The 13,598-nt window shown below is 35.7% G+C and overlaps 1 protein-coding gene and 1 pseudogene across 1 annotated transcript; one reads left to right on the top strand and one right to left on the bottom strand.

Moving 5' to 3' along the window:
• Positions 1-13,598, bottom strand: part of LOC140954556 (uncharacterized) — a 104,358-nt pseudogene that overhangs the window by 33,117 nt on the left and 57,643 nt on the right.
• LOC118039863 (glucan endo-1,3-beta-glucosidase 7) lies at positions 7,188-9,491 on the top strand. Its single transcript, XM_035046678.2, has 4 exons — positions 7,188-7,359; positions 7,538-8,202; positions 8,294-8,617; positions 9,069-9,491. Exons 1-4 carry the CDS (start codon positions 7,293-7,295, stop codon positions 9,372-9,374), a joined length of 1,362 nt encoding a protein of 453 aa, XP_034902569.1. The 5' UTR covers positions 7,188-7,292; the 3' UTR covers positions 9,375-9,491.

Raw genomic sequence — 13,598 nt, forward strand, 5'->3', positions numbered from 1 at the left:
ATTTAAAAACATTTTTAAAAAAATTATTTTATAAAATAATTAAATTAACATAAATCAACACTCTTTAATATATACTCAAAATGGTTGGAAAAAAGAATAAGAAAATCAACTCAAAAAAATTTGCAACAAATAAAAAAAAATGAAAAAAATAAATCCAACTAAAAAAATTCATATGAAAAAATGAAGTTGCAATTGCTAAAAATTTGATCTCATATGAAAACAAATCTCACAAAAACATTTATACAATTATTAAGAACAAAAACAATTAAAAATAAAATAAAAAACAAATATAGTAAAAAAATCATGAAAAAAGAAGAAAAAAGAAAAATCTTACCTTAATGTAGTTGCAATTGAAGCTAAGGAGAGAAAAAATATCGTAAAGCATATTAATTAAAAACAAATCTAAGAGCATAAAAGAAGAAAGAAGAAGAAGACATACCCGGGCATGGAAGAGAAGAGAAGGAGATGAGGAGAGAAGAGAAGAGAAAGAAATAGTTATTGGTGTTTTTTACATATAGTGAAGAAGAAGAAGTAGAAGAAGAACAAGAATAAGAAATGAGTTTGTCTCATGTGAAATAAAAGGATCCAGACTTATTATTGGGGCGAGTTAGCGATCGTTTTACCGATGAAATTCCATCTGTAATATTTAATTAAAATTTTTAATTTCATAAAAAGTTATCAGAAACCGCCAACAATCACCGACAATTTTTCAAGCCGTCGGTGATTCCGTCTGTAATATTTAAATGAAAAATTTAAATTAATTGAATTTTTTCAGAAAACAACCAAATAACACCAACGACTTTTCAATCCGTCGGTGATTTTGTCGTAAAGAACAACAATTAACAGTGCAATTGGAAAGTGAAAAGTTTTGAAGCTGTCTAGAAAATACCGATGAAAAATTTCGTCGGTGATTCTCTTTGTAATTGACACGATGAACAGTGTTCACAGTTTACCAACAAATTAATTCAGTCGGTAAAAATGACACGTCATCATTTTTTTTGCTTTGTTTTAATTATTTTCCCCACTGTAATTCCCTCGGTATATACCGAGGGAATATTTTCGTCGGTAAAATCCCTCGGAAATTTACCGACAGAAATATTCCATCGTTATTTCCGTTTGTATTTATCGGTTTTTTGGTAGTGAATTTTGTTTTGATTAAAGTTGCGATAGAAACTAGACATCTGAAACTTTCCAACTATATATCGTAGGCCCAATAATTCATCCAAATAAGAAAGAATGACATGTTTGAAATTAGGACTCAAATCTGCCAAGAACATACAGAAATTGGAGATTCAGGCTACAACATGGAGAAATTTTAACATAAAGACTTTTTTTATTATTCTATTTTATTTATTTATTTAATTTTAGATAATTATTTTTAATTTGAATTTTTTATAGCGCATTGGACATTGTTTAGGAGTTTATTTTATTATTGTATTTATGTTAGTTAATTACTAATTGAAACTCATTAGCTTGCTAGCCAAAAGGGGTTTATCAAGACTTATTGTGATGGGAACAACCAGGTTGTCACTAGGTTTATGTGTGCTTCCTATCTTTCAGTGATTCCTTTATATTGAGAAATTTTATTATTAGACTTTTTATTTCTCCATATCATTAATTTATTAATTCATACTATCTATCTCTCTCATTTTATTTAGATCACTCACTGATTATAATATTGTTGACTCATTTTATCAGATTTTAATGTAATTTAATTTCTTGACTACAATTATCAATATATAATTAGCTAAAAAAATTACTTATGATTTTATGATTCGAGTTTACGATCCGAGTTTATATTATATTTTTTGTATCGTGTTAAAAAAGTGTTTTTAACAACCTTGATCGCACCATAACTTTCCAATCAATTTGAGTTCTCTACCTTTCTTTCTTGTTTTCCATGTAACCAAAAGTGATATTCTTTTGATTTTTTTTTATGTTGTTTACATTACATCATATTGACATACTCATGAATTTACATTCCTATTCTAGTCTCGTTATCAACATGAGTTTATACACGAGTGCTGAACAACAATCTTACACATATAATACCTCATTTCTTACGATCCTCATGTGATTTCTCAACACAACATCCTCATAAACAAGAATACCACATAAATATATTCATAACATAATATTTACATGTTTGCACATCCACATCCATGTTCCAATACAGTTTTCATGACAAGTCCTTACAAAAGTGTCAAAAGAAAAATATTCAATATAACACTTAAGACAAACTATTACATAACACTTTTTAAAATATGAGAACTTATGGAACCGTTTTCCTATGTACCTTGATTGTATGATGCCCTTGTTACAAAAACAACATGAGTACAAGAACTATAAATAATCTAAACACAATAATAATAACTAGAAGGATGTTATCGTTATTTTTTGTTATCAACTAAAGGAGGGTACATTCTTTCATTCACTTCTCAAAAACACTGTGCAATGCTCATTACTTCGCTACATGTATTATCCTCATGCATACGCCCCAACACCTCCATAGGAGTGGTAGGGCAGTAGTTTAATCTTCGGTTGGGGTTAATTACTTCACTTTAACTCGGCCATTCATCCTCGATGCTTTTAACCATAACTAATTGCAATAACTAAACTCGGTTACCTATCTCGGATGTCATTAACTAATACCAACCACACAAGTCAACTCGACATCTCTGACGAATACCATTAGCAGAAACCAATCATCATAATCAACTTGGCTATCCATCTAGGATATCATTTACTGAAACTAATCATCAACCATAACCCGGTCATCCATCTCGGATGCCATTAGCAGAAGCTAATCAATAATCACAACTTTGTCATCCTTCTCACTAATCAACAATCACAACCCGGTCATCCATCTCGGATGCCATTAGCTGAAGCTAATCAACAATCACAACCTGGTCATCCTTCTCGCTAATCAACAATCACAACCTGGTCATCCATCTCGGATGCCATTAGCCAAAGTTAATCATCAACATAACTCGTTCATCCATCTCGAAATGCCATTAGCCGGAGCTAATCATCAACACAACTCGGTCATTCATCTTTAATGCCATTAGTCAAAGCTAATAAAAAATCACAACCCGAACATTCATCTAAAATGTCATTAGCCGAAGCTAATCATCAACAGAACCCGGTCATCCATCTTGGATGCCATTAGCCAAAGCTAATCATGAAACATGACCCAGTCATCCATTCAGATGCCATTAGCCAAAGCTAATCATTTATTCATCTCGGCCATCAATCTAGGATGCCATTAGCCGAAGCTAATCAATCATTTATCTCGGTCATCCATACGGATGCCATTAGCCAAAGCTAATCAATCATTTATATCAATCATCCACTTAGGATGCCATTAGCCAAACGTAATCAATCCTTTGTCTCGGTCATTCATTCAGATGCCATTAGCTGAAGCTAATCAATAATTTATCACAGTCATCTACTTCAGATGCTATTAGTCAAAGTTAATCAATTATTTATCCCGGACATCCATTTTGGATGTCATCAGCCGTAGCTAATCATTTTTTCATTAGCATTTACTCCATTGACAGCTTGATGTTTGTATAAACACAATACAATAAAATTCATGATAGAGCATTTCATATATTAACATTATGAAAAAGGAAGGTGAAAATCTGATTCGCTATAGACAACACAATTTTGACAGTGAACTCTAATTCGCTGTAGACAACACAATTTCGATAGTGAACACTAGTTCGCTGCAGACAACACATTTCAACAGCAATTGTTGATTCGCTGCAGACAACACAATTTCAGCAGCGAACTTTGATTCACTCCAGACAATGCAATTTCAACAGCGAACTTTGATTCTCTACAAACAATGCAATTTCAGCAGCAAACACTGGTTCGTTGCGCACAACACAATTTTGACAGCGAGCTTTGATTCGCTCCAGACAATGCAATTTCAGCAATGAACCCTGGTTTGCTGCACACATCACAATTTCAACAGCGAGCTCTAATTCACTCCAAACAATGTTGGCAACAAACACTAGTTCGCTGCAAACCACACAATTTTTCACTGCAGACATCACAATTTCTACACTGAACACTGGTTCGCTGCACATAACACAATTTGGGTAGCGATCTCTCATTCACTGTAGACAACATAATTTTGACAGCGAACTCTGATTCGCTCCAGACAACGCAATTTCAGCAACAAACTTTGATTCGTTGCACACAACACAATTTCGGCAGAAAAAACTAATTCACAGCAAATACTATAATTTCACAGCGAACACCTGATTCACTACAGACATTATAATTCAGCAATGAACACCTGATTCGCTACAAACACTATAATTCAATAGCGAGCATCTGATTGGCTACAGACAACACAATTCGGCAACGAATGCTAATTCGCTACAGACAACACAATTTAGCAGTGAACACCTAATTCGTTGCAGACACTATAATTTGGTAGGAAACATCCATATGCGTTTCAGTTCCAGCGCACAGTTTGCTATTAAAAATCCAACATAATCACATAATTTCAAGCATGAATAACCATATGCAATTTAGTTCCAGCATACAATATGTTTTTATCATCCAGCAAAATCACACAATTTCAAGCCTAAACATCAACATGCATTTTGGTTCCAACATACAATTTGTTCTTAAAATCCAGCAGAATTACAAACTTCATGCATTGCATCATTTCTTTACTCCTTTCATGTAAGTTCTTCCATCATGTATGAAAAACTAAAGCTTCAATCATCCCCATGCATTCTATTTTAGTTTGAATATGGTCTAGGAGTTCAACAATGTCATTTTCATGCATTTCATCACATATTTACATGTTGTTCAACCCTCACTATGGTTGGCTATCCCTCCAAGTTTATGTATTTAAAATTTATTTATTTATTTTGTTAAATGTTCTGGAACTAGGTTCCCTTAATCAACCCTGTTTTTGTCCCTATTTCTAGACTAGATTTCCTTAATAGCTGGTGTAAGGATCCTAGGCCATTTTCTTAGAATTTTCTTCTTCCTTTTCAGTCCCAAAGTCACAAGAACAATGGAGAAGGGTTTTGGTTCATATCTCATGACTTTTTAACAGGTTCCAAGTGTAGTTTCAGAGGTATCTCTTTCTTTTTTCTATCTAGTTTTCTCTTCTTCTTTTCTTATGCAGCTTGGCCGGCCTACTACACTCTTTCTCCTTTTATAAATTCAGTCACTAACCTCACCCTCTAGGTTTCCTTTAGCTCTTATATTTAATGGAGGGGGCATGTAGCTAGATTAGGTCCGGTTTTTTTGTGGAGAGGAGGCAGAGGAGCAAGAGCATGCAGCTGCTGTAGCTAGTCTTTGGGAAGAGGAAGGGTCTCCCTTTCTCTCTCCTTGTATTTATGGCCCTTATAAGCATGCTGGAGTGTTTGGGGGTTGTTCTACCTTATCCTTGTCCTTTTTTAGGTTATCTTGAGCTGGTTTCTATTCCAATTCTCCCCTAGGATAAGCTGATCCAACACTAATTTTTTGTTGAGTTTTTAGTGTCAATGTCGATTCAGAAATCAGCAGCAAAACTATGTTGATGCCAATTCAGAAATCAACAGCAAAAAACTGTGACGCCGCCGATTCAGAAATCAGCAATGAAGAACTTTGTCGTTGTCGATTCAAAAATTGGCAACCAAAAACTATGTTGCTGCTGATTCAGAAATCCTACATCTAATGAACTGCATCACCTCGCGGTGTATTTGTTTCAACAATAACCACATTATTTAATTTACTCAATATCTTAGTCATATATTAATTATTTTACTCTTAACCTTTGAAATTTAATACTTCTAAATTCAATCAATTAATTTACATAATCTTTTCAAAACTTTAATATCCAACTAACTCATCTTGATTGCCAATAATTCTAATACTTTCATATAATTACCCATAAATTTGGTTATTCTTCCTCTGTTACTAATAAATCTGGTAATTACATTAGAATTACTCATCATTCGGCTAACCTCTTTTGTTAGCCAATCAATCCGGTAATTTAATAAGAATTACCCAATATCTGGTTAACCTCTTTGTTAACCAATAAACTCGGTAATTCTCTTAATTACTCAAGAAATGCGGCTAACCCATTTTGGTTGCCAAAATCAATCCGATAATTCCATATGAATTACCCAGCATCCAGCTACCCCTTTTGTTAGCCAAATAACAATTCTAGTAATTTCACATAAATTACCAATAATTCTCATTTGTAATAATCACTAAATTTACTCATTTGCTTCATTCTTTTAACATCAATTAAATAAACAACATAAATATTTAAGGAAAACTAATAATTACAAAATAAGATGACGAATCACCTACCTTCTGTTCGTGATGACCCAAATCCTCCCGTATGATAACCAACTTCTTCTGTCTGATAACTAGCTCCGGACATCACTTCTGAATCAATCAAATGTCATTATATCATTAGTCCATCAATATTTTTCTTACGTGCCGAAATGCAAAGCACATATTTTTTTTTTCATTCGTTCTGATAAAAATTCATTCTCAAACATAACATCATCATTTCACATACAACCATGTAATTAATTCAAGTTACTTCTTTTCTTGATTTATGTTCATAATTCCTCCATCAAATAATCCTTTTATTCTTTATGCCTTCACATCATATTATTTATTTTATCTAAACATATGTAAGAACTATATTCAAACACAATTTAAACATCTTGTCTTCATGCTTTCTTTTTAATTTAAATAAACCCAACAATAATTTAGTCTTTTATAAAAACTGAACTGATTAATTATTATGTTCATTAAATTTATTTTATTGCCTTGGTTAATCTTATATATTCGAATCTAATAGATAAGTACGTTTTCAACCATTTTTTAAGTGTATTTGCAGTTGTTGTTTTTTTCTTAGGACCATTGACCTGCCTTTTGGTTATGTGGAAAACAAGAGGGAAAGGCAGAGAACTCAAATCGATTAGAAAGTTATAGTGCGATGACAAACACTTCAAAGTTATAGCTTGTTAACAACTCACACTAAGCATTGTCACAACCATTGCATCAGCTTATAATTAATTCTTTGAAGACACGCGATAACGTGTTCTAATTAAGTACGCTACAACACAAAATTATTATCAAATAATTGTGTTGTAGCACATGTTTCCAAATTATTATCATATGAATCAAATAATTGTGACAATTTAATTCACCACCCGAAGTCATCTTTACGCTTCTGTCCTCGACTTATAGCATATTCTATATTTAATACCCACTCCAGTTTAAAAAAAAAACAGAACAGAAACCGCTCCTCCTAAGCCATGGTGGTGCTTCCTTATACTGTTGCTTTCCTACTCCTTTCCTTCTTACAGACTGTAAAAATCGCAAGTAAGTTTGCGTCTCTTTCTATTTTAATTACCTCCTTCCATTTCTAAAGAATTTACCTTAACTGAGCTGTCTTCATTTCAGTTTATGAAAACAAATTAAAAATATGTTGGTGTTCTGTTTTGTCGTTTAAAAATTTATGTTTGATCATCTCCTTTAAATTTTGCTGCTTTTTGTGCAGACTCGCAATCATTCATCGGTATAAACTACGGCCAAGTTGGGGACAACCTTCCACCACCATCATCCACCGCAAAGCTTCTTCAATCCACTTCAATCCAAAAGGTCCGATTATATGGATCGGACCCCGCCATAATCAAAGCCTTAGCCAACACCGGAATTGGAATTGTTATCGGCACTGCAAATGGTGACATTCCAGGACTAGCCTCTGATCCCAATTTTGCCAAGAGCTGGATCAACACAAACGTGCTTCCCTTCTATCCAGCTAGCAATATCATCCTCATCACTGTTGGCAACGAGGTCATGACTTCCAATGACCAGAATCTCATTAACAAGCTCTTACCAGCAATGCAAAATGTACAGAATGCTCTAAATGATGCATCGCTCGGGGGTAAAATTAAGGTCTCCACAGTCCATTCGATGGGAGTGCTTAAGCAGTCTGAGCCACCTTCTTCTGGAAGCTTTGATCCAAGTTATGGGGATCTGATGAAGGGCTTGTTGGAGTTTAATAGTGCGAATGGTTCGCCTTTCGCAATCAATCCCTACCCTTACTTTGCCTACAGAAGTGATACAAGGCCTGAGACTCTCGCTTTTTGCCTTTTCCAGCCGAATGCAGGACGAATTGATGGAAACACTAAGATCAAGTACATGAACATGTTCGATGCTCAGGTGAGAGTCAATCAAATTGCAAGTGCGAAAATTTTGTATCAATAGATGATCGAATAAAAATGCTACTGACAAGTGGTTTAATCAATTGCAGGTGGATGCAGTTTATTCTGCACTGAATTCTATGGGATTTAAGAATGTTGAGATTGTGGTGGCTGAGACTGGATGGCCATATAAAGGAGATGACAACGACGGAGGGCCAAGCATTGAGAATGCCAAGGCTTACAATGGCAATTTGATTGCACACCTTCGATGGATGGTGGGCACTCCACTCATGCCAGGAAAATCAGTGGATACATACCTCTTTGCTCTTTACGACGAAGACTTGAAACCTGGACCTGGTTCTGAGCGATTATCTGGACTTTTCAAGACTGATCTCACCATGATTTATGATGCTGGACTCTCTACAAGTAACCAGGTAAGAACAAAATTTACGTGCATTTCATTGGTATTTCGAGTATTCAACAGCCAAGTGTTCTATTCCTGAGCTTTCCTTTGATTTGGCATTTAAATTTCTGTGTTTGGTTGGGAAGATGGGTTTTAAAACATCACTACGCATTTTGTTTGTTAATATAGTGGACAGTTCCTTTTCAAGAAAGAAAAAAGGCCAAATTGTACTAAAAAAAAGCCCCTTAACTTAACTTCTGAACAAAAAATACCCCTGCACAAAAAATCAATGACAAAAAAGAAGAACTTAGGCTCTCTATGTCTCTATTAATAATGAAAAAAAATAGTAGAAAGAAATATTCAATTATTTAATATACCTTTATCAACAACATTTGAAATACATAGAATCATTATTTATAGATAAATAAATCCAAAATATTGCATATTGCACCTTCACAAACCCATTTAATTTCTTGAAACAGACTCAGTCACCAACAGCATCACCACAACCTTCACCAACAGCAACCATCACTACTACCACCACTAGTAACAATAACAGCAGCACGAGCACGAGCACGAGCACGGGCACGGGCACGAGCACGAGCACAGGCACGGGCACGAACACCATTAGCATCAACATCTGTAGCAGCAGCAACAACAGCAGCAGCAGCAGCAGCAGCAGCGACATCAACAAAGTATATTTAATTAAGATTTTTAATTTAGGTTTATTGTATGGGTTTACGAGACTTTCTTTGATTTGCCTTTTCTTTTATTACTTGCAAACTTAGAATTAGAAGTTGCAAAGAAACGATGAAGATGGGTTAGGGTTTTTCACTCTCTATTTTATAAGTTTCTCTGTTGATTCTATTGTTTAGGAGTAAATTGAAAAAATAATTGGAAAATCTGTTTGGGATATTTGCTGGTTGAGTATTATTATAATTTTGTTAAAAAAAAAAACAATTTAGCCATAGAGAGAAGAAAGGAAAAGTTAAGTTTATGAGCTAACTTCATTTACTCTTTTACATGGCACGTTAGTTCCCAATCTAATGGGACGAGGAAAGATGTTGTTGTATTTGGCATTGTGATTTCTTTATATATTTTATATCTTGACCAATTGGCTCATTTGGTAGAAATTTGATCCTTATGATTATTAGAAATCCCAATTTTGGTAGATTTTGTTGGTGAAATTGTGAATATTTATACATAATGCTTTTTTTTTTTATAGTTCCTATCCATGCAAACAACAATGAAATATATATAGCCTTGTTAACAAAAGGCTAAATATAAAAAGATAAAACAGGAAATGAAACCATAAAACACTCGTGTCTTCATTAACAAAAGGAAGTCCTTTACCAAACCTAAAACTTTTACTGCTTATAGTCCACCATCTGTTAGCTAAATTTAAACACCAAGAAATAGAAAAATTTATTGAAAAATATTACAAATCACAGGAAGCTCAAACACCAATAGATCCAAACCCTCCAACACCTCTCACAGTTGCATCCAAATCATGGACTTCCATGACATTAGGAGTCATAATTTTCTCAAGAATCAACACCGCAATTCTATCACCAACCTTTACCTCGAAATCAACATTAGAGTGGTTAAACAAAATAACCCCTAATGGGTCTGGAAAGACATGTCAGACCCAAGTTGCTTAGGAGTGGCATGGGGCAAACCCAAATCCTTTGGGTCTTACAGGTCTACCTGACCAAAGACAATTGATTCAGGAGTCAGACCCTAGGCTTATGGGTTCGTGTTAGGATCCAATGCTATTGGATCTTGCATGCTCCCCCAACTCTGATGGGTTTAGATTGTAGCCAAACCCAAGGCTTTTGGATTCGGCATTTAACAGGGGCCCAAAACTCTTGAATTTGGTGTTGCAGCTGGATCCACTTAAACTTGAGTAAGTTTATTGTTATTATTAATATTAAAAATATTATTATTTGTATTAGAAATAATTTTATTTTTATGATGAATTAATTTTATTTGTATTATAAATATTTTTATTTTTATTATAATTAATATTATCAATATCATAATTAAGAAATTTTAAAAATATATCATTAATTTTGAACAAACAACCATAGATTTGATTTGAAGGGTAAAATTATTATTATTATTATTATCATTAATAATTTGAAGAAAAATATTACTAATATTGAAGAAAAACAATAAGTTTTATTTGAAAGGATTAAAAACTATAAAAACTTAGTTCAGATAAGTTTAATATTATTATTAAATATCATCAATATTATTAAATTCATTCATATTATTAAATTTGAAATAAATTTTATTACTAATAAAAAAAACATAGATGTGATTTCAAGGGTAAAATCAATTATTTTTATTAATATTAACTTGGGTGTGGAAGGTCATGCTAGACCCAAGTTGTTTGGGGGTGGCAGGGGGCAGACTGAAGTCCCCTGGGTCTTAAAACCATCCTTGGCACATGACAATTAGGTCAATAGTCAGACCTTAGGTTAATGGGTCCGTGTCAGGACCTAATTCTCTTAGATCTTGCGTCTTCACCTAACTCTAATGGGTTCGGAATGCAACCAGACCCAAGGCTTTTGGGTTCGCCATTTAAGGGGGCCCAAGCTCTTGGGCTTGGTGTAGTTGAGAATAATTAGGAGGCTTAACCTAATAGGTTAGCCAACCCTTTCTATATATATGAGTAGGGCAATATACAATAGTAAATGTGGAGATTACCACATAAGAATATGACTACAATATTTCCTATATAATTACATTCTATAATACGCCCCCTCAAGCTGAGGGTGGAGGATCAACCCGAAGCTTGAATCTAAAAGCAGTAAATGAAGCAGCAGGAAGTGGCTTAGTGAAGACATCGGCAAGTTGATCCTGAGAGGAAATAAAATGAATCTGAATCTCCTTCTTCGCAACTCTATCTCGGACAAAATGATAATCAATCTCAATATGTTTTGTGTGAGCATGAAATATAGGGTTTGCGGACAAATACGTGGCACCAAGGTTGTCACACCAGATAATAGGGGCAGAAGGAGTCGGAATCTGAAGATCCGTTAACAAGTACTGAAGCCAGATAACTTCAGCCGTGCCATCGGCTAAGGCTTTGTACTCAGCTTCCGTCGAAGAACGAGCAACAGTGCGTTGCTTACTCGATTTCCATGAAATTGGCGTCTGACCAAAGAACACAAGATAACCACCTGTAGACTTTCTATCCTCAATACTACCTGCCCAATCTGCATCTGTAAAACCGTGTAAAGCAAAGGAAGAGCTGCGAGTAATATGTAAACCATGTGATGCCGTACCACGGAGATAACGCAAGATGCGTTTCACGGCAGCCCAATGGGATTCTGTAGGAGCATGCATAAATTGACAGACCCGGTTAACAGCAAAGCAAATATCCGGGCGTGTGAAAGTGAGATATTGGAGAGCACCAACAAGTTGCCGAAAACGAGTAGCATCAGAAAAAAATGGATCCGGCATAATGGTGGCTTTGGATGCCGAAATAGGAGTATCAACTGGTTTACAGGATAACATACCAGCTCGTGTGAGGATATCAAGTGTATATTTATGTTGACAAAGCATAAGTCCCAGACCAGTACACTGCACTTCAATACCCAAGAAATAATGAACATCACCCAAATCCCGAAGTTTAAATTATGAGCTCAGTAGCTGAATGAGTCGTTGTAGCAGAGTTCCATTATTACCCGTAAGCAGAATATCATCAACATAAACCAAAAGATAACAAATATCACTACCAACCGAGAAGATAAACAATGAGGTATCCACTTTAGAAGCACGGAAACCAATGGATAATAGAAAATCATTCAGACGAGTGTACCAAGCCCGCGGAGCCTGTTTTAACCCATATAGAGATTTATGCAATCGACATACATGACCTGGGAGTGCAGAATCAACAAAACCTCGAGGTTGTTTCATGTAAACCTCTTCATCAAGGACTCCATTTAGAAATGCATTATGAATGTCAAGCTGATGAATTTTCCAACCACTCGAAACTGCAATGGAGAACACTAAGCGGACTGTTGCCTGTTTGATAACATGACTAAAAGTTTTTGAGTAATCAATACCTTCTTGCTGAGTGAAGCCCCTAGCAACCAGGCGCGCCTTATACCTCTCAATGCTACCATCAGATTTGCGTTTAATTTTGTAGACCCAACGGCTACCAACAACATTCATGGACGGATGAAATGGCACTAAAGTCCATGTTCTGTTTGCGCGTAAGGCCTGAATTTCCTCTCGCATAGCATTATGCCACGCCTCATATCTGTTAGCATCAGGAAAAATAAGTGGCTCATGCGAGGGAGGAGAAGTTACCCGACTGAAGGAAGCAGCAGAGGTGGCTGCCGTGGTGGTGATCAGCGCTGTCTTGGGCTGTCTCGGACGAAGAACCATGGGGTGTTTAGGAGCAGCGGGACATGGAGTAGCAACACCTGTACCTGGAATGTGCTGAAGAGGATAAGAGGAGAGATCAACACAAAGTTACAGACCAGGAGGTGAAGCCGGGGAGGTGCGGGGTTGTGCCGCAACTGAATCCTGCAAGTCAGAACCTGTTCCTGCACAATAATCATTGGAAAGACAAGCATGTGGTGATAGTATGGCTGTGTGGGGTGGTGAGGCAGGGTCGGCTAAATCAACGGGCAGGGGAGCAAGCTGGGGGGTTGCGGCAAGGGGCAAAGGTGAGTTGTGTGTTTTGCCGAGTTGGGAAGGAAGAGGCTGAAAACAGGAAGGGGGTTGCAGTGATGGAAGATAGGTAGGTGGAGTGGGGGGAACCGGGGGTGTTGTTACCTGTTCAGACTTTTGAAAAGGAAAGACACATTCATGAAAACGAACATGACGGGAGACATAGACACGACCAGACTCTAAATCAAGACACCGATAACCAAGATGAGACGAGCTATAGCCTAAAAACACACAAGGAGAAGACCGAAAATCTAATTTATGAGCATGATATGGATGTAAAAATGGAAAACAAAGACACCCAAAAGTGCGTAGAAAATTATAAT

The sequence above is a fragment of the Populus alba genome, chromosome 14 (assembly GCF_005239225.2).
Source record: "Populus alba chromosome 14, ASM523922v2, whole genome shotgun sequence".
Taxonomy (NCBI): Eukaryota; Viridiplantae; Streptophyta; class Magnoliopsida; order Malpighiales; family Salicaceae; genus Populus; species Populus alba.